A 22,392-nucleotide genomic window follows, 5' to 3' on the forward strand; every position below is an offset into this window, starting at 1 on the left:
TCAGGTCTATTGAGGGGCAATACATGGCTGATAGACGTCTATTGGGGGGCAATCCCCAATAGACGTCTACTGGGGGGCAATACATGGCCAATAGACGTCTATTGCCCCTCTATTAGGGGGCAATAGATGTCTATTGGGGGCAAAAAAACTTTCCGGTGAGATTTTCAGCAAATTCCGGTGGGCGGCAGCCGGTGACCGGAATCCTGCGAAAGTTGGCCTGATTCCAGCGGCATGTGACAGAATTCTGGCGGCCGGTGATCGGATTCCGGCAGCCGGTGACGGGCTCCGGCGAAGTCTCCTATGGTTTCTCTCTCTTCCATTTTCTCTATCTCTCTCTCTAAGTAACAAAGGGGTGAGGGGTAAAATGGTATTAAAAAAAAATAAAAAAAAAAAAAAAAAATCTTAATGGAGCATTAAGGAAGACTCCCTTAGAGTGTATTGGGTAAGAGAGAATTAAAAAAACTTAATGGGGTAAGTGGGAAAAAAATCCCTAGAAATGGGGTAAATGGACAAAACCTATTCTAAAATGTTCATCACTATTATTTATTTATGTCATAAAATTCATTTATACTAAATAAATTAACAGAATATTCAATGAACAGTAACTGAATCAGTGACCCAGACACAACCGGTGGAAACAGATGTCCAGTGGCAGTGAACAATGTAATGACCTATTGACACAGTAACCCTGACCTATTGACCCAACGGGTGAACTTGCTTTTATGGGTAAGATAACCAAATAAATGAAATGATATCTCAAACCTGTGTAAATCTTGAGAAGAGGAAATTTGACTTTTTTTAAGAACCAAAATACTCCCAGATCCTTATGAGTATGATATTAAAAGCAATAAAAGAGAAAGACAATATGATTGTGAAAAAAAATTAAAAAGAAGTTTGTTTTCTTGATTATCAACAAGAGATAAAAGCTTAAAATTGAGGTTGAACCTGGATTTGATCAGCTGAACAAGAGAAGGACTAGTCCACGGAATATTGGGCCCGCTGATGTCTTCGCATATGTTTCCGAACAATAGTAGGACTTCTAATTGAGCCCAATTCCGAACAAGAGTAGGATTTAGTCCACTCCCATTGTTATTAGAAGAGTCGGAGTCGGAGTCGGAGTCGGAGTCGGAGTCGGTGTCGGTGTCGTGTGTATATATTAAAAAGCAGGCCCGGGGAGTCGGAGGCATCTCTCATCTTCATTCCCAATTATCTATGGCCCCTAGAAAGACTCATAACCTAGCCTCCGCCACCAGCAATGGCGAAGAGGAGACGCACCATCATCGGCTTCGGCCTAGCAGTGTACATCATGGGCAGAAGTTTCATGAGCATGATATGAAGAAGAAGAAGAAGAAAAGCCGAGGGACAGAGAAGGTGAAGAAGAAGAAGAAACTGAAATTGAATGAGGTGGAGGGTAATAAGTCACTCTACCTGTGCACCATTGAATACCAAGAGGGAGAACGAGCGGCTTATGCTGTGCGGTGCATTAAACTATCAGATCTCTTATGCTCAAGAAGAAGTTACTGTTTGCCTACACCAATGATTGGCGTCTAGGAGTTTATATTCTGGCCTTGGATGAAAATCAAGAATCTATCACACAAATTGGTGATTGGAAGATCCCTTCGTGGCCTTATGAATTTGGTTACTTATCAGCATTTAGTATTGTGCACATAGGAGGTCCGAAAGCATGCTTTGTTATCACCCGGTTGGGCGTCCCAAGTGAATACAAAGCTGAACATGAGCCTGGGACTCATAAGACGTGGGGAATTGCCATACCATTTCAATTTGACCTTGATATCACCAAGGTGGACAAGGACAAGAAGAATTGTTTCACCCTCCAATTCATGTCTCTTCGCATCTTCGAGTACCATACCAACCCATCCAGTTTTCCAGAACCTGGACCGCTTGGTTGCTTTGTGCTGTGATAAGTTTGTTGCATTTCTTAAATTAAATCTTGGTTCGAGGAATCAGAGGAGGACCTTGTAACAACTAGAATTATTTGATGTTCTGTAATGACGTATCAGATGTTTGTTTCACTGAATGATAATAATATTTTCCTTCTCTTAATTTGGTTGTGTGATTGTACAAATTTCCTATTCTTAGACTCTCTGTCTGGAAGAATTGTATCTGCATTGTTTTTCTGTACTGTTAGTTCCTGCTTGTTTACATATTCTTCTTCTGGATGAACAATATGGTTATCTAAATGCACGAACTCTTAACAATCCGTGCCTTGATGAAATATGATTTCCTTAATTTTCCTCATGTCGTGAATCACTGAATCGTGATATATATTAAACGGAACCTTAATTTCCTTATTCTCGCAAGATGGAAGCTTAATTGTGACTGTTATGTTTGCACATCCAAGAGTAGAAAGGCTTCACCTTCTGCCATCAAACTTGTTCAGTAAAGGCATTCTTTCGGCTTTGATGAAACAAGATTTTGAACTCTGTTGTAAGATTTGATCAGTATTCTTATTCTATATGACAAAGGAATTGGAGACGAGCAGGAGAATCCCATTCAACAGTGATTAAAAGTTGCAGATTTTGATTTCAAGCTTACAGTCAGGTGTGACAGTGGAACTGCCCGAGTTGGATAGATTTTAAATACAATCTTGGTCGCAGGCTGCTGCCTTATAGAAGAGTGACTAGCAGAGGCAGTCCGCAGTGGGGTTGGCCAGGTTTCCTGATGCCTTCAGGCACCCTACCTATCATCATCTTACATCATCTGATACAATGAAAGTCTCAGTGTACTACGTGCAGGGAAGGTATGTTTGGTCGCAAGGTTGCAGGTAAGGTTTTCTTTTCATAGTAAAACAAGTGGCATACACCCTCATCTAAATGTGCTGCTAATACTATGTAACCAAAGTTAGAGAATAACTGGCTTTCCTCCACTAAAAACTTCCACAAGAGTAGAGCATAACTGGCTTTGATGATAGAAGGCCTTACATTTTTAGGGGACTTGATTCAAGATGAATGTAAGATTTCAAACGACATTTAATTGTTAGACAAACACATTTAACAGTTAGACAAACCATTAAAAGGATAGACTTTATGAATTGGCGACAAGTTTAAAAAAAAAAAAATGCCCAACAAAAAAACAATCTCTTAATTAATGAGAATTCAGATTAAGGAACCAGCAAGTAATTAAAATGATCTCCCCAACATAAAAACAATCTCTTAATTAATGAGAATTCAGATTAAGGAACCAGCAAGTAATTAAAATGATCTCTTAACAATGCCTTAATAGTTTCCCAAACGAGAGGAAAATAAAAGAAAAAAGAAAAGGCCTAGGCAAGGTAAAGTTGCAGATTTGCAAGTTCTGTTTCTTTGCTATTTTAATTGTCTCTAGAGTATTAATTTGCGTAAAGAACCCTGTCACAAGATTTTCTCTGATCTTGCACTCAAAACTTGAGTCAAGAATGAGAATCGGCTTTCCTAATCTTCAGTTCAAGAATCTGTTTAAATCAGTTGTCTGATTGTAACTCATGACCCCCCCCCCCCCCCCCCCGATCAAGAATCTGTCATACCCTCCTCATATTTATGCAAGAGCTAAATCTCCAGCTTGTGTTGGTATAGCCCTGTGTTGGAAGTGAGGTATATGACATTTCCAGCTTGTACAATCAGTTCCTAATATAAACAAAACAGTCGCCAACCCATAATCCAGTTTGGACACGCTCATTTCTCTCCAAGAGGAGCTCAAAAACATCCTCAACACCTAGTTCGTCGACTGCCCTTCCACTGTCCAAATAAGAAGAGACTACATCCCTCCGCAATTAACCAGACTAAGTTAATCATGTGATCTAGATTAAGCTAACATGCATAGAAAGAACTGAGAAACTTCTAATAAAGGTAGGAAAAGCTTGAAAAGGAAGAGCTCTTACATCGTATTTTCAAATGTAGAATGATGAATCACTAGAAATTGCCACCAAATCACCGCTATCAGCCCAATAAACATTCTAGAAGAGTCAAACAAACCAATGTAAAACATAAGGTTACAATTGGTGTGGCCAAAATCAGAGGTTTGATAGTGATATTGTTTGATGTGGTGCTAGTGGATACCTTAACATTCACATCAATTCGTCTAAACAATCTGCATTCTGCCCAGTCATAGAAGCATACAAAGTCATTTGAACACATTGCCAATAGTGTCCCTCCATAAATGTGTTCAACAGAACATGTTGGTCAAATATTCTTCTTTTCCTGCACAGTAAATACCAGTTTAACTCCAAACCTATCCAATTTAGCAAACTTTTTTATTTTTGAAAAGCAAATAATTGTTTTATGCAAGAGCTAAATCTGCCATCGGCAAGTAGAGCCCTGCTGATAACTATCAACACTTCCAAGTTCCAAATTTGCATCAATGTTTAGGGTATCTTCTCCAATTTGGTGGTAAATCAAGGCAGTGCCTTACTCAACCACACTATACTTCTGTACACTATCTTCTCCAATAACAATTGCTTTCACAAAAAAAACTCTAATGTAGAATCAACGATTTCTCTAATTTATAAGTGTCAATACCTAGAACATTTTGCTGAAAACTTTGATCTTTGATGTCGCTTCCCTAACAGCATATTCTCTGTCTGATGACCAGACAAACTCCAATTCCGAGCCAAAGGTTCTATTTCTCCATGCTAGAGCCACGTATATTATGTACTCTCCATCTCCACAAACAACAACAAACCTTCCATTGGGGTGTTGTGCTTCAAATTCTGGAATCAGATACAATAGAAAACTTAACAACACACATCTAACGTACATTTTCTGCTGAAAATCTGAAATGCAGTGGTTATGAGCAGATCAAAATTTCTTACAGATAGTAACTTCTTAAATTGATAAACATATAGTATAGCTTCAAAGATCTACCTTTATATTTGCTAGTAAAGAGAACCATGCAATTATGCCTCGTTAAGTAATCACAACATAATCAATTGGAATACGGTTTCAAATTGAATTAATATAAGGGTGTCAATGCAACTGGACCCATAGCCACATGAGTTAGAGCCAAACTGAGAGGGAGTGTTTATTTTTTTGGTGTTGGTTGGGGGGGGGGGTAAGAAGATTATTTCCTAGTTATGCCTCTTCCTGACTCTAATCTAAATCTCTCATGTCAAAGAATATTGAAGTCAAATAGTAATGCATTATGGGTAATAGTCCATACTAGAGCTGGTGTCCCGTGTACCATCATGCAAAGAGGAATTTTCTGTTTACTAATAACAAGATTAACATGGCAGAAATGCAAGCAAAACACGTCAAGAAGGCTAGTAGGTGGCATGGCACAACTACAGTGGCATCATTATCAACTGGATTAAAGATTCATCAAACATAGATGCTTGAGGATAAAGATCACAGTTTCCTAACTCCTTCACGGCCAATGGTAATCTTTCTCCATCTGTAAAATTTCAGAAAAACAGGACACCATTAAATTCAACTCAAACAAATAAATCGAGGACCATCTCAAAGAAAATGGTAGTCTGCAAAGTATGGGAGATTGAACCTCAAAATGTGATCCCACACTTTTGATATTCACAGTTTGGATTTCATTATGCTTGGCCCAGTTTAGTTTCCCACTACTATCCATGCTAGCAACTGGTACTTGTTAACCAATCTTTACCAAAATGGTTCCTTCGTCATAAGCAATAACAGTCCTGTGTAAAGAAGACATTAGTATATCATCATATATCACAACTATATTAACCGTGAACTTCCAACATGCCAAGGTCATCATAATACATCACAAACAGAAGCATGACCCCGAAAGGAACCACTTACCAAAAGTAAAAGATAAAGATAACAAGTGGAGTTGGTTAGGAACGTTGATGAAAGGGGAGGAGGGGGGTACCTGCAAAAAAAACTCCGATGCTTAAGTCAGTTTTTGTTCGAGTAATTGGGTCAGCAACATTGATACTTGTAAACAAAGTAATGATAAAGAGCAAATTTGAAAGAGGATGAACATCTAAACAAAAAACAGCACGGGCATGTGATTCTGTTATATCAGATTCTTCTGTAGTATGTGATTCTGTTGTATCAGATTCCTGTGCAGTAGAGTCATACTGAAGCAGCACGGGCAAAAGGTACCTAGCACAATCCATTGACAGAAAGCGAGTTATTATTTCTTGGCATAACTTCTACATCTCAGATGACAGATTTTTTGTAAATAAAGTTTCATACCCATAAAGTGAAGAAAAAAAAAAAAAAGGACTGGAAGTTAGACATTGTCCAGGTCATTTCTCCAAATTGAACTATCTCTGACACCATGCTGGGTACGTAAGATCGTGCCATCAAAGCTGCTTCAAGTATTCGCTCACTGTAAGGAAAGATGTAAATACTTCAACAAACAAACATCACAATACATGGAGAAGTTGAGGGATCGTCATTATGTTATACAGAAATTTACCTATCTAGCAACAGCTGGATGCGTTCTTCCAAGTTACCCAGCATGAACAACCCAAGGAATGCAACATTATTCTTTCCCTGCTCTTCAAGCTTTGACATTCCTTGAGCATCTCCCAGAGAAGAATACAGAAGTAACAAGTCAGAAAAGTCCATCCCGTGTAATATGTAATCTTCAGTAAGTTCTAACTGCATAAGCCATACAAGGGTATGAATAAAGATTTGGATGTACAAAATAAAATGCAAAGGCATAAACTGATGTATCACAAAAAGTCAACTGATAGTAAGAATATCTAGTAGTATCAAACACTAAGTAGGGGTAGCTATGAGCACTTCCAATCAGGATGGATACATGAATGATTCTTTAGGTGTGAGTTGACGTGAGGTCTTTAAAGTTTATTTATGGAAATTAGACCGAAGACACAGGTAAAGATATACCTTCCCAGAGGACATAGCTAATTCTCCCAGCTGCTTCCATTTGGATTCACTGTGCGCTTTAGTAGCAATATCCTGTCAGCAACAGAAGAGAACTTAATATCTTCAAAAAAGCAGATAAAAATAAGGAGTTTTGTGTACAAAAAAATAAAGAGTTTTGTGTACAAAGGAATAAAACACCCGAGTAAAAGTAAGCTCTGGAGCAAAGCTTTCTACCAACTCAACAATAAAGATGGTATCTTACCTCGGCAATCTCCAGATTACCTAGCTGTATAGCAAGATCAAATTTGTAATCAGAACATGTAGCGACTTCCGGTGCATCCTCCAACATCCCTCAGGACTCCAAAAATTACTGAAAGCAAAATAAGATTTTCATCATAACGCACCAATCCATAAGATCACAGGTAGATGAGGACCTACATCTAACATTGCTTGATGCACAACAGTTAGCGAATACAAAATCCTCCTACCTGTTATGTTGCTCTTGGGGAATAAATCTAGGACCATCTCAAAGAAACATGGTAGTCTGCAAAGTAGGGAGATTGAACCTCAAAATGTGTACTGCTCGACCAATCTTTACCAAAATGGTTCCTTCATCAAAAGTAATAACAATCCTGTATAAAGAAGACATTAGTATATCTTCATATATCACAACTATATTAACCGTGAATGTAATTCCAATATGCCAAGGGTATCATAATACATCACAAACAGAAGCACGACCCCAAAAGGAACCACTTACCAAAAGTAAAAGATACAGGTAACAAGTGGAGTTGGTTAGGAACGCTGATGGAAGAAGAAAGAAGGGGGGTACCTGCAAAAAAAAAACTCCGATGCTTAAGTCAGTTTTTGTTTGAGTAATTGGGTCAGCAAAATTGATACTTGTAAACAAAGCAACGATAAAGAGCAAATGTAAAAGAGGATGAACATCTAAACAAAAAACAAATTGGTAATTAGTGGCGCTGTCACTAGTATGCAAACAGAGTGATTGATCAGAGAGAGAGAGAGAGAGAGAGAGAGAGAGGAAGGAGGATTGACATACCTGAATTGGCAAGTGAACACCAACAATTAGATAAAAGTGCAACACAAAAGCAAAACAAAGTGAACCTGGTGTTCACTGGAAAAGGAAAAGAGATATGCAGAAGAAAAGACTCTATCAAAAGACCCTGCAACAGAGAAAGCAAAGTGAACCTGGTGTTCACTACAAAAGGAAAAGAGATATGTAGAAGAAAAGACTATCAAAAGACCCTACAACAGGAGAAAGCAAAGTGAACCTTAGAAGGTAAAGTATAAAAAAAAAAAAAAAAACTTTGACATGTGGACTGACTCTTATAAACTCAGGACATCCTAACAAATGGACACACCCTATCAGATTTTTGAGAGAGCACCCCGGAAACCCCATCTTAGGGACTGTCCTCTTCCGGGGGTGCAACCAATATTTTTTTTAAATCCATATCTATATTGCAGGTCCACATAAAGGAGTAGAGCTTTGGAATGATATCCGGGATTGTATCGAAGACAATCGCACCAACGTAGGGCTTAGTGCAGTAAAAACTCTTAACATTCCTGTTGTCATTCAAATGTCGAGTAGTATTTCGGACCAGCTGCGCCTCATCAAGGGCAGTGTCCTTGTAGGTTCGGAAGTTGTATGCATCTCTAAACCACTTGTTCTTCTGACTGGTAACTGCTAAATTGTACTGTCCCCTCCACTCGATCATCTCCCAGATGTTGTAGCCACTGTAATACACGCCACTATGTAGGTACAAGTTTTGATTAACTTGGTGTGTTGGCATTCCATATAAAACGAGAAAATATCTTTGAGCATTTAAAGATATTTTTCTGTTTATAAAATTGTGTAATTGATTTCCTTTAAGATTTATTGTATTTCTTATATGGAAAGTCTCTTTCTCAATTAAAGAGGAATTAGGTCAGAATCTTGGTATAGAGTTTTTGCCGTTGGTGCTTGATATATATTCAGAAAATATGCACGGCAAAAACGTGATTCAGAAACGCAAGAATTGGTGATAGAGTCTTGCATGTTTGTTTGAGTTTGTGTCTTCACAAAGAACCGAAACACTTGGTCCATGTATAAGTGTTTGTGATCATAGTTTCATATGCATAATACACTCTCAAGATCAGTAGGGAGACTGTGAAGAAAGAAGAACAAGATTTGAAGATCGTTTAAGTGAAGGAGTTCTAGAAGGAAGACAAACTTTGTATTAGATTTTGTGTGAATCTTATAGCCGAGCTAGTGCTATTCAAAGTTTGTAAAAGAACATATCCTTTTCAATATGATGATCTTTATTTTGGGTTCTCAAAGAGTAAGAGCCCCGCAGTGTTTTTAATCTCATACTTGAGGTTTTCACTGCGTAACCAAAATCTGGTGTTTAGTTTGTTATTTTGGTTTCTGCTGCCCAGTAAGGATTGATCAGTGCACTGCAATCCTCGTTTTCCAGAAAATCATATTCTGTCCTTGTATTTTCACACTATAACAAACAACACTATTCCTGAGGTTCTCTACGGTATCAGCCGGAAAATCGGCCCTCTGTGCTTCATTGAGCAGTAAACGATGAAAATAAAGAGCAGCGAATCTTTCCCTGTACAAAGAGTATGAAATTAAAACGAATATATACATACTTGTAATAGACATTACAGAATCAGAGTATGAAATTAAAACGAATATATACATACTTGTAATAGACATTATAGAATCAGAATCAGGGAGAATGAAGGAGCCGTTACCTCGATAGGGGGGTTCGAAGCCGGCGGAAGAAGTTGTCTCTATCGTGGTGATGTGTTCCACTAAATCCAAGAAACGCTTCCACGGCCTCCCTGAATTTATTCTGATAATCCTTATCCTCATCAAGACCAGAGCCAACTGCGGGGAGAATTGCGACGTGATCACTGACTTCCACGCAACTCGGAAGCAGGGACCCGACTGGCTTATTCTCCTCCCATCTCATCAAAACTCCCCTCAATAAATCCCTGGATGGATGTAAAAGAATCGATAATTACTACCCCAAAATTGAATCGTGAAGATCCGTATCAAAAATTTGTGGAAACAAAAACATGAAATTACCTGATGAGACTCTAGAGAATGGGCTGGAGAATGTCGAACAGAAAGGAATTCGCCGAGTTATACACGGCGTAATAGAGACAGTTCTTGTAGAAATCGGCATAATCTTGAAGAAAAGGATGGAGCGGCAGTCTCTTCACCGATGATCTCCCCCGTTTGGCCACCACAGATCGGTTTTTAGGGCTTCGCTCGGCTGAAGATGATCTCCCCCATTTGGCCATGACAGATCGGGTTATAGGGTTTCGCTCACAGCAATGAACGTTTCACTCTGGGAACGAGTGACGAGACGGAGCTTTGGGAATTAGGGATTTTAGGGCTAACAGAGAAGAGAACGAAGAGCTTCGGGAATTAGGGATTTTAGGGCTAACTGAGCTATGAACAAGAAGCAAATGGGAGAAGCGTGAAGCAAATGGGAGAAGAGCAGAGCATACAAATTACAAAGAAAGGCTGAGGTAGCCGTTACAAGTAAGGATTGTGAGTATTGAATGCGGTCGAGTCTTGTTTTTCAAATATTTATTTGAGTTGTGTTTTCTTTAAGGAAACAAGTTTGTGGGCTCAAAGGCTCAAACTATGTGTGAGGGAAGTTTAAAATAAAAAAAAAATTAAAAAAAAAATTCAAAAAGTGTGGAGAACTAAAAATTTAAAAGTAGTGTGAGCTAATAAAAGTCAGTTATTTTTATATTTAATCTTTTTTATTATTCTCGTTTCTAAATTGACTTTAGATTTTCTATTGATTATTTTTGTTTGGTTAAAAAAAAAAAAACAGTTATGGAGTGCAAGCTCTCTTCTTTTAATAAAAGTGTAGATAATTTATTCTTCTCAACTAATAATAATATTCAATTCCTCTTCTTATTTTTCTCCAAGATAAAAATGGGAGCATACAAAACATAAGTCAATCATTTCGACCCTAGAGCTAAAGTTACACTAGCACCCTACTTTCAAACACCTATAGAGAAATTCTCAACCTCCTCAAGATATTTGTCAACAATTGATTCAGATCAAACTGTCAAAATCTATTATCCCACCATGCAAGAAATCGGCAAACCAAACAAAACTATATTTGCCCCCACTTCTATCAAGGCACGCAATTGCAATACTCACAGCGTGATTACATGTACTGAGACTTATTATAAAGTGTAATGATGAGCAATCTACCTGAAACTAAAAGCACCGCGCACAAAAGAATGATAGTAGCAAAATTGATCAAAATATCCCAATGTCTCAACTACAAACCACTAGCCATTTTAAGAGATCGCTTGTGAGATACACTTTTCGATTACATACATTCACACCTACGGTTTCACTAAGTCACCGCTAGCAAAATACATACACCATAACAAAGTCCCTACAACTATAAACTACTCTGCCTACTCATCCTAAACGGGGTACACACCCCTTCCAAAGTAAATTCCATCAAAGAACTACCTGCACACTTATTCAAAGCTATATTACTATGAAAACTAAAAGCCTAATAGGTTTTGATGTTATAGGATCCAATCAATAAACCTAGTACAACCGCCTAAGACCACAATTGGTGCACATCAATGCTAGTCACCGGATTGAGTTTGTCACACATATACTATCAAAAAGTCAAAAGTATGTCTCCAAAAAAGTAGCTTTAGGAATTAGGGATTTTAGGGCTAACAGAGAAGAGAACGAAGAGCTTCGGCAATTAGGGATTTTAAGGCTAACTGAGCTATGAACAAGAAGCAAATGGGAGAAGAGCAGAGCATACAAATTACAAAGAAAGGCAGAGGTAGCCGTTACAAGTAAGGATCGTGGGTATTGAATGCGGTCGAGTCTATGATAAGGCCATAAGGGTTACCCTTTGAGCGGGATTATGTTTTTTTTATTCTTTTTCTTTTTTTTTCAAATATTTATTTGAGTTGTGTTTTCTTTAAGGAAACAAGTTTGTTGGCTCAAAGGCTCAAACTATGTGTGAGGGAATTTAGAAAGAAAAAAAATGTGGAGAGGTAGTTAAAGTAGTGGGACCTGATAGAAACCCACATTTCATGCCATTTTAATTTTATTTTTTTTATCTCTTTTATTATTCTGGTTTCTAAATTGACTTTAGATTTCCTATTGATTATTTTTAGTAGGTAAAAAAAAAAATCAATTATGGAGTGCAAGCTCTCATCTTTTAATAAAAGTATAGATAATTTATTCTTCTAAAATAATAATAATAATATTCAATTCCTCTTTTTTTTCTTTTTTTTTTCCAGGATAAAAATGGAAGCATACAAAACATAAGTCAATCGTTTCAACCCTAGAGCTAACTTGTAGTGTTTGGACCCAAAATGAGCATTTTGGCCTGACAAGGCGTGTCTTAGAGAAATTGTGCCAAAATCAGTGGCTCAAGCTATATATTGTCGACAAGTTCGAAACATATTATTTAGAGGCTAAATAAAGCCTACTATGGAAGATTATGCGAGCTACAAGAAAAGGAAATGATGGAAGCATGGAAATGAAAAGTCAACTTTAGCACATTTTCCTACTTCGGCTAGGAGAAACCGAGCTAAACAAGGAAGGAGGGGTGGCAGACTAACCAAATGAAATCCAAATGAGCTAAAACTTTCCATATTAATTCTAGACATTCCAAGGATCATTTCTTATGCAGAGTTTCAGAGCTAGTTATGAGTGGAAATCTTTCAAAAAATCAGTCTAATTTTCTGCAGAAGCAAAACTGGAAAGCTGGACCTGTAAGGAGTCCAGCAGCATTTTTGGCCCAACCACATGGAAGAAAGCTCTAAAAATTTGCCACAATGATCTACACTCATTGTGAATAATTTGATATGAAGAAGTCAAAGGCCCATTTTGAGTTCTTGGTGGAGATATAGCTGCAGCAACATTGGAGTAGTAAGTGCTTAAACCTAACATTCCATTAGTGTTTAAGTGCTTAAACCTAACATTCCATTAGTGTTTCAAGTGCTTAAACCTAACATTCCATTAGTGTTTTAAGTGCTCAAACCTAACCCATCATGATTTGTTTAAGGCCAACCACTATGGCTTGGTAGCCTATATATAGAGGCTACAACAAGTAACAAAAGAACACAATTCAACAACAATCTCTAAGATTATCCAAGCCTCTCTAGAGCAACCCCTCTCTAAGAGCAACTCCTCTTCTTCTCTTACCGGTGATCACACTCCAGTCCTAGTTTTCTCAAGAGCCGACTGTCAGTGCCACCAAACCCTCTGTCAATGTGCTTTGGTCCTAGTCTTCTCGGCAGCGGACTGTAGTACCGCGACTACAACGGTTACGGAACCAGCCAAGCAAGGGTAACGCCCTCGCAAACCAGCCAAGCTAAAGTCACACTTTAGCAAGTTCTCCCTACTTTCCGGTGATTTCGCTCTGCTCGACATGCAACGTTGAGTATCAACTTGGTGATACAAGACAAAGTCCTCACCACGAGGCACAGAAGAATCCCGCGACGAGGTTGGTGCTCTCCTCGTCCACAATTGCTCAAAAGAAGTCAGGTCAAGGGACACCCCCGAAGATCGCACCCGAACGGCGCTGGCACTCCCGCGCAAGAAAAAAGATTGTTGACCAGCTTAAGAAAAACTGGAGCCAAACATTTTGGCACGCCCAGTGGGACTTGCACTAGAGTCTTTTTGTATTCACCATCATTGCGATGCGAGGGGAAGATCTTTATCAAAGGAACTTCCTAAAGTGACAAGATGGCCAATGTTGCCACCACTGTTAATACTGACATTGATGATGAGTTCGAAGCCGTCATCATCCCAAAGGGTGCTAGCATCGATTAGCGACTCCGCATCCTTATGATCAACAGTGGTAACTATCGGAAGCATCTGGCTACGTCGATCGTGAGGACGGAACAACGTCTTTGCGACTTCGATCAGCGCATTTCCCAGTGTGCTCGGGAGGCTAGAGAGCAATCCCAAGAGTTCCTCGCGAGCAATTGCAAAGAGGCTATAGCAGAGTCCGCGACCTTTCGCAAGGAAGATTCCATCTTGGCTATTCAAGTCAGCTCACATCAAAGCGAATTGGAAAGTCAAGAATCTGCACGCAAAGAGGTTGTTTCTGAGGTTGAATTTCCTATAGGTGGCGATAAACCTACACACTTCACTGATGAATTACAGCCTTACACAGAGGTTGTGCATGGAGAAGACGATCCACAAGATGGTTCTTCTCACAATGAATTTGTCTTTGAACAAATATCTGATTTCTCCACTGATCAAGCCAAATACGTGGCTACTGATCAGATGCATGGGGGGCAAGATATGGCCCATGATCATCCTTTTGATCAACAGAAGCAAGTTCATGATCAATTTAATTGTGACTCTGCGGCTGGACGTCATCATGATCATGAAGAGGACCAATCAAAACATGGCCCACTTAATTATCAATTTAGCCTTGGCCATGCTTCTGGACGTCATGGTGGAGTTAACCAACTAAGCCATGGCCAACTTAATTATCAATTAAGTTGTGGTCTTGGAAAGCCAATCTGTAAGTGGTCAAATGCAAAAGCCAATTCGTGGCTTATTCTGAAGACATCATGTTCTATGATATGGTAGTTGGTAACAAAGTCGATCTATACTTATCTTTATCTCGTCAATTGCAATTGAAGATCATGCTTCGCCAACCAACAAGGATACTTGGGGGGCAAGATTTCCCCTCTCACGAGCCAAATTCCTTCAAATTCTTCAACACGAAGTATCTTTGTTCTTTTCCTACAAGCTCTCACAGGAGGGATTTTTACCCTGCAAATTTTGATACATCGGAGCTTGGAGTGAAGCATAGATGGCCTCCCCCGTGATCTTATAGAGGCGGCGAATGGTGGAAACAATTATTTATTTCTGGCGCCGTTGCCGGGGATTGAAAAATCTCCATGTAAATCACACCACTATGAAGAAGTTGAGGTTGGTAAAGGGTTGTGAATCATAACGGAATAGGTGAAGTCTCTTTTGTTAATATTGACCTAAACTCCTTATTGGTGCCTAGTTCAGGTCCCTTAAGGTTAAGGGCTGCTTTTATTAACACTTGTTGAACTATCTTCACACTTATGACATTTCTCATATTAGTAAGTATAGCCTATGTGAAATGGTGTCTAGAAAAGGGACAACGTTCATGACAGGTTCTTGAATCCAGAAGTGAGTGCAAATGGGCCTAAACCACTATGTGGGAGTAGCTCATGCCAAAATGGATTCTGCCTCTCTTGTTCGCTCTTCCCCACCTGGCCATTTCAGTAAGGTTGCCCAAAGGATACCAGACATCAGATACATGGGGGGCAATAAAGTTGGCAAAGAAAGCGTCAGTTCATGACAAAGGCAATTCAGATTGTGGCATTCAAGCTTTATGGCCTATTTAGAGGCCTATATGGAATCAGTCAAGTAATTTCAATCAAGCCAACAAAAGTGACTTTTGGAGCAACAACATTATAAGAGCAGTGCTGATTCAAGACCTCTTCAGTCAAGACGGAGACCTTTGACTTCGAGGTCTGGGGGGGCAATGTTTGGACCCAAAATGAGCATTTTGGCATGACAAGGCGTGTCTTAGAGAAATTGAGCCAAAGTCAGTGGCTCAAGCTATATATTGCCGACAAGTTTGAAATATATTATTTAGAGGCTAAATAAAGCCTACTGTGGAAGATTATGCGAGCTGCAAGAAAAGGAAATGATGGAAGCATGGAAATGAAAAGTCAACTTTAGCACATTTTCCTACTTCGGCTAGGTGAAACCGAGCTAAACAAGGAAGGAGGGGCGGAAGACTAACCAAATGAAATCAAAATGAGATAAAAATTTCCAGATTAATTGTAGACATCCCAAGGATCATTTCTTATGAAGAGTTCTAGAGCTAGTTATGAGTGGAAAGCCTTCAAACAATCAGTCCAATTTTCTGCAAAAGCAAAACTGGAAAGCTGGACCTGTAAGGAGTCCAGCAGCATTTCTGGCCCAACCACATGGAAGAAAGCTCTGAAAATTTGCCACAATTATCTACACTCATTGTGGATAATTTTATATGAAGAAGTCAAAGGCCCATTTTGAGTTCTTAGTGGAGATATAGCTGCAGAAAAATAGGAGCAGTAAGTACTTAAACCTAACATTCCATATGTTAGTGTTTAAGTGCTTAAACCTAACATTCCATATATTAGTGCTTAAGTGCTTAAACCTAACATTCCATTAGTGTTTTAAGTGCTTAAACCTAACATTCCATTAGTGTTTTAAGTGCTCAGACCTAACCCATCATGATTTGTTTAAAGCCAACCACTATGGCTTGGTAGCCTATATATAGAGGCTACAACAAGTAACAGAAGAACACAATTCAACAACAATCTCTAAGATTATCCAAGCCTCTCTAGAGCAACCCCTCTCTAAGAGCAACTCCTCTCCTTCTCTTACGGGTGATAACACTCCAGTCCGAGTCTTCTCAAGAGGCGACTGTCAGTGCCACCAAACCCTCTGTCAATGTGCTTCGGTCCTAGTCTTCTTGGGAGCCGACTGTAGTACTGCGACCACAACGATTACGGAACCAGCCAAGCAAGGGTAATGCCCTTGCAAACCAGCCAAGCTAAAGTCACGCTTTAGTAAGTTCTCCTTACTTCCCGGTGATTTCGCTCTGCTCGACCTACAACTTTGAGTATCGACTTGGTGATACAAGACAAAGTCCTCACCACGAGGTACAAAGACCCCCGCGACGAGGTCGGTGCTCTCCTCGTCCACAATTGCTCAAAAGAAGTCAGGTCAAGGGACACTCCCGACGACCGCACCTGAACGGTGCTAGCACGCCCACGCAAGAAAAGAGACTGTTAACCAGCTCAAGAAAAACTAGAGCCAAACATGTAGAACTCTACTCTCAAATACGTATAGAGAAATTCTCAACCTCCTCAAGATATTTGCCAACAATTGATTCAGATCAAATTGTCAAAATCTATTATCCCACCATGCAAGAAATCGGCAAACCAAACAAAACTATATTTGCCCCCAACATAGAAGACGTTGCTCATCAAGGCACACAATTGCAGTACTCACATCGTGATTACATGTACTGAGACTTATTATAAAGTGTAATAATGAGCAATCTACCTGAAACTAAAAGCACCGCACACAAAAGAATGATAGTAGCAAAATCGATCAAAATATCCCAATGTCTCAACTACAAACCACTAGCCATTTTAAGAGATCGCTTGTGAGATACATTTTTCGATTACATACATTCACACCTACAGTTTCACTAAGTCACCGCTAGCAAAATACACACACCATAACAAAGTCCCTACAACTATAGACTACCATGCCTACTCATCCTAAACGGGGGTACACACCCCTTCCAAAGTAAATTCCATCAAAGAACTACCTGCACACTTATTTAAAGTTATATTGCTATGAAAACTAAAAGCCTAATAGGTTTTGATGTTATAGGATCCAATCAATAAACCTAGTACAACCGCCTAAGACCATAATTGGTGCACATCAATACTAGTCACCGGATTGAGTTTGTCACACATGTACCATCAAAAAGTCAAAAGTTTGTCTCCAAAAAAGTATCAATAAGAAAAGAAATTAGGTCATAGGCCCAAAGGCATAAAGCCCAAGGCTCTACTTCTTACCCCCTCATTTGGGCCGGGCAAGACAGATGGAGAAGACATTGTTCAGTCCTAAAGGCTAACCCATAGTAGCCATATCTCCCCTGCTTTCAGTTTAGATCACCTGCTTCCAAACGAACTTCGGCGTACCAATGCATGGTCGAGCACCCTCTGCACACTTTTCTACGCTGCCTCACGTAATAAAGTCCCGAAGACACCGCCAATGAGGAGAAGAAGCAAAAGATTTTAATTGGGGAGTGTGAATCCCATGTTTCCTTTCTCATTTTGTAAAGAGTATATTGACCCGTAAAAGATAAATATATATTAAAAGATCTTAAATGGAGAGTGTGAATTTCATGTTTTCTTTCTCATTTTGTAAAGGATAAATTGACACACAAAAGATAAATATATAGAAATCTCTATTAATAAAGCGAAGAGGGTGTTACTTTTCATATTTGGGGAAACTTTCGAACTTCCCATTTTGCCCTTGATATTGTCCATGATTTACAAAGAAAATAGAAACTTAGAAACTGGGGTTTGCCGACACAGGGGAAAAGAGAGGAGACGTGGCTAGGGATGGTTTAGTTTCGCTCTGATAGAGAGACAGATGGTTTCATTTCCATACAGTGATAGACAGAGAAAGAGAGGGGAGAAGAGCTTAGGCGACGGGAGAGGAAGAAGGATGCGATTTCCAATCTGAAACTGAAAGAGACGACTGATTCGAGAGAGAGAGAGATCGATTACACCGCTTTCATCTTTCGCTTTTGTGTTTCTTCGCTCCATAGAGAGAGAGAGAGAGAGAGAGAAGAAGCAAAGGAAGAAGGGAAAGAAGAAGACAGAAAAGAGAAGGTGAGCTTGAATTTTGGGTGTGATTGATCGGGTTTTAAATTTCGGTGCATGCAATTCTGGGTGATGCCTATGAATGTGGGTATGTGGGTTTATCTATTTGGGTTTGGTGACTTGATTTGTTGGTTTGTATTGATTTGTTAGACTATTTCGTGATTGAAAAAGAAAGCTATAGCAAATGTTTTTGATGGCTCGGTTTTGACGGATTCTCCCTTTTATAACTTTCTCTGTATCTCCTGTTTTTGTAGCTTGAGTTTCCAATAAATTAGTTACGGCTGTCTTCTTTTTATTACAAATTGCTTTTTGAAACTTGATCAAAATTGTAGAGCCAGAGGATGTAGTTGTGTTTGATATATATAAGTTGATGAATGACTAGCTAATTGGCCAGTAGAGGTACTGATTGTATTATTGCTGTCATGTTTTATAGTTCGATGAAAACCCTATGCAATTTTAGTTTATCATTAACTTTTAGGTATATTTCTTCGTCTCTTAGTCCGATTTGGTTGTTCAGCTCTGAGGAGTTGTGGAGCTTTACAATGTCCTTTTTATTAGACCAAACCAAATTAAGAATAATAGGATACTAAATGCGTCTTTCCTTTGAAACAGATTTCTTATGAAATAAGCTTACGGGATCCAACATTACTACTTATGAAGCACATACCCAGAGTTTCTTATCAATTATTTCTGTTTTTTATCTACTTGCAATTTTTAGAAAACCATACTGCATGAAAGATACTACTGTGAAGTGAGAATTTATGATATGGCTAGGGGTGGTTTTTATCAACAAACAATATTTTTATCTCTCATTTGAAGATTTGGAGCAAAGGTTATAAGGAAAGAGAAGCTGAAAACTTTTGTTTATTGCATTTCCTCATTTCACACATACTGAAGAACACGTTCATTCCTAAGCAGAAGAACTACATAAGTGACAACTTCACAATTATAAAGGTAAGCGAACAACTAAAGGGAATATATATATATATATATATATATATATAGCAAGTTCTAAGTTTTAAGGAGTGACTAGGAAGTAGTGGGAATTTTCCTTTCTTAAGAATTAAGGTTTTCATTGAATAAATTATTTCTTATAGCAGATGGGTCTTGGCAGAATGAGTTTTGTGGGGGTTTTGTTTCTTGCTGGGAAATTAGTGTTCTTTTTGGTATTTGGTCTAATAATTTGTTGACCGTTAGGTACTATTGAGAAACTTTCGAACTTCCGACTTTGCCCCTGTTTTTGCTCATGATTTACAGAGAAACAGAAAGGAGACAGGTGGCTTCTGTGGATGGTTTTGGCGCGGTGTTTCCCGTGGTTTTGATATGATGGGAGACGGAGATATCAATGAGAGCTTCGATCTGGATTCTGCCGACATAGAGAAAAAGTTCAGCCAGACAGAGAGTGAGGGAGAGAAGAAAAAGTTCAGAAGAAAGAAGAGAAGCAACTAGAATCCAAAACCGCAAGCGCCAAACACCAATCGGCAAGATTTTCAGATCAAAAACAAAGAATCCAAAACAAACCCAGACCAATGCGTGCGTAATTGAGCTCATTTGGTCAAATCGGAATATCTGATTGAGCATCCATTTGATCGAATCGGAGGATCCGATTGAGCAATCATATATCTTTGATATATTGAGGTTCAACCGTTCAGGTAAGCTTCTTATTTGGTCGATTGGTTTGACATTTTGGTTTTGAATTTTGGGTGCGATTGATTGGATGCAATTTTGGCTAGTTGTGACTGCGGTTTTGTGGGTGACAGAGATTTTGTCTGTGTTCTCTCACTTGAAATCAAACTCATATTGCAAGTGTGCTGGGTTTTCCTTCACGTCTGCTTATTATTATATAGTTGAAAAGTACAAAAGAATTACCTAAATGGAAGGAAGAAGATACAAGGAACAAAAAGGAAGAAGATTTGTAATAGGTTTCGTTTATGTAATTTGATGAATTTAATGGATAGTTTTTTTTTTTTTTTTGGATGCATGCGATGTTGTAATATTTGTTCTTAGTTTTTGGTGGACAAAGAAAATGATTGATCATGGGGAATGGTACGATCGCTTTCAAAGTGAAGGGTTTGCTCTGACTTGATCTGGGTTTTCCCCTTTTTCTTATTTTGAGTCAATTTGTGGTTCTAATTTGAACAGTTCACTCTTCACAATATAATACTAGACTGTGTTAAAGAGAGGCAGAGAGAGGGAGATAGAGTTGCATGCAGCATGCCTATAGATAAGAGAAGAAAGAGGGAGATACTTCTTATTTTGAAATCGAGCAGAGGAAGCTAATTATATTCTGAAATAGTGGGAATTGCAGAAAGGTCAGAGAAGAAACTGAAGGTAAGGAAAAAGGTTATGCCTGTGTTACCAATAATTCGACCAATATGTGATTGTTGAGGTTTTTGCTTTTGTCTGCCAAAAGGTTATTAACTAATAACTAGAGAGAACAAGATAACCATGTGGCCTTTATTTCCTTGCTATATTGAAGTCTGGAAGTATACACATACATATGTAGCTCTGATACCAAATGAATTGATATGTTTGCTTTAACTGGCTGCATCTATTTTGTAATCACATTAATTGATGTATAGATTAGGTTCTGAAGACATCCAATTGACTTCTTGCATAGAGGAATTAAAACTTTAGTTTGGAAATAAGAATAATTATGCTTTACATATGTAAAATCTCAAAAATAGATATCAGTTAAAAGATGTTAAATTTATGTAAACCATTGTGTGAAATCTTGACTTATTTCTCTCTTAATGTGTGAAAAGCAGGTGAAACTAGACGATAGAAGTTCCAAGGACCATTGTCTAGATGAATCAGAGGGAAGGATTCAGTAGACGGCTATTCATTTGGGGCTTGAAAATCAAGGAGATGAGAAGGTTAGATTTTAGAAACCCTCACATCTTCGTTGACATAGCAGATAATTTTTAAATGTTTATGCTTTGGAAACCAGCCTAACTTTTCAAAGTTTGGTCATGTTTTATGCCTGTTTTTAGAAGTAAATGTATAAATTTTCCCTCTAACAGAAAATGATGTTTTCATGGTAATTGAAATCACTTTCACTTTACCTAATTCAGTTCAAGTATTCAACCTTTGTAGGTAACATTATTTTTTGTTTTTGGCAGAATGACATGATGAATTTCACTAGATTGATCGTGGATATGATGAAAAAAGAGAAACCATTTGCTTCTCAAGGAGGTCCTATGATTATTGCTCAGGTACATATGCTTAGATCTATCGAGGTCAAACCTTACAACACCTTTATCTAACCAAAATGGATTACAAAGTCTAAGTAAGAACACACTATAAATTATTGCAATGCATTTGAATTGAATTATAAATATAGGGTATTATAGAAAATTTATAATTTGGCAATGCTTTTTGTTACACATTCCCCCGAAATATGTACGTTACAGTTTATCATTGCCTCATGTTCTTGGATAAATGATATTTAGTTCTCTCCTGTTTTATTACAACATCTATTTGATAAATTCTTTGATAAGTTTTACCAGAGTAATATTGGCCGACTTTTGCCTTACTAATTTGCAATGATATCTTCAGGTATATGCAAGATTATCTCCACTGTCAGTGCTTCTACTCCTGCTGGATTGTAAAACACTTCCATTTGCAATAAAATCCAACTTCATTTACAGGATTTGTTACAATACAAAATAATCATAATAAATCAAACAAAGATTAATTGCACACCCGAGCACCGCACTTCCGCACGCGCTCACGCGCGTGGAGGAAGGCTAGTTATAAAGAAAACGAAGGATTTGTGAATTCCACCTTTCCCTTCTCTTTTGTAAAGCACAAATAGTGGCTCCCGCAATGAATTTCTCATTATACTTGGAGAGTGACCCAACTCCAAATCTTCCTCGATAGTAAACCAACATATCTCGTAGGTTGTCTGCATTATGTATCAGCCAAAAATCCACTGAATTTGTAATGTAGTGTTAAGAAATCATTATTGAAATTCTTTGTACTTTAAGTTGCCATCGGTAGCTATATAATATCTGGTTACCACCTATTTTTACGAATATGAACAAGCACTAGTCTTGAATTGTGATTGCGTCCGCGCGCGTGTGTGTATATATATATATGCATCAACATGAAC

At 38.4% G+C, this 22,392-nt stretch overlaps 1 protein-coding gene and 2 long non-coding RNA genes across 10 annotated transcripts; 1 reads left to right on the forward strand and 2 right to left on the reverse strand.

Annotated features, from left to right (window-relative positions):
- Nucleotides 1–3,169: 3,169 nt before the first annotated feature.
- Nucleotides 3,170–8,080, reverse strand: LOC112186001. 7 transcript variants are annotated; one of them, XR_002930577.2, is made up of 14 exons: nt 7,864–8,080; nt 7,564–7,635; nt 7,292–7,435; nt 7,066–7,173; nt 6,825–6,896; nt 6,391–6,575; nt 6,165–6,300; nt 5,766–6,071; nt 5,491–5,641; nt 5,355–5,385; nt 4,515–4,705; nt 4,056–4,196; nt 3,878–3,952; nt 3,170–3,753 (listed from the first exon to the last, which is right to left on the reverse strand). It is a non-coding gene; the product is annotated as an uncharacterized LOC112186001 (long non-coding RNA). The 7 variants fall into 7 exon arrangements; XR_002930576.2 differs by having other exon boundaries at nt 5,155–5,385; XR_005805861.1 differs by having other exon boundaries at nt 4,860–5,385.
- Nucleotides 8,081–8,224: 144 nt separating this feature from the next.
- Nucleotides 8,225–9,807, reverse strand: LOC121051157. The gene is made up of 3 exons (XM_040513194.1): nt 9,564–9,807; nt 9,307–9,418; nt 8,225–8,539 (listed from the first exon to the last, which is right to left on the reverse strand). The coding sequence occupies exons 1-3, from the start codon at nt 9,782–9,784 to the stop codon at nt 8,225–8,227; spliced, it is 648 nt and encodes a 215-aa protein (XP_040369128.1). The 5' UTR covers nt 9,785–9,807.
- A 9,776-nt stretch (nt 9,808–19,583) lies between these two features.
- Nucleotides 19,584–21,980, forward strand: LOC112189185. 2 transcript variants are annotated; one of them, XR_005806846.1, is made up of 5 exons: nt 19,584–19,930; nt 20,421–20,609; nt 21,044–21,154; nt 21,401–21,493; nt 21,837–21,980. It is a non-coding gene; the product is annotated as an uncharacterized LOC112189185 (long non-coding RNA). The 2 variants fall into 2 exon arrangements; XR_002931760.2 differs by having other exon boundaries at nt 21,047–21,154.
- Nucleotides 21,981–22,392: the final 412 nt, after the last annotated feature.

The sequence above is a fragment of the Rosa chinensis genome, chromosome 2 (assembly GCF_002994745.2).
Source record: "Rosa chinensis cultivar Old Blush chromosome 2, RchiOBHm-V2, whole genome shotgun sequence".
Taxonomy (NCBI): domain Eukaryota; kingdom Viridiplantae; phylum Streptophyta; class Magnoliopsida; order Rosales; family Rosaceae; genus Rosa; species Rosa chinensis.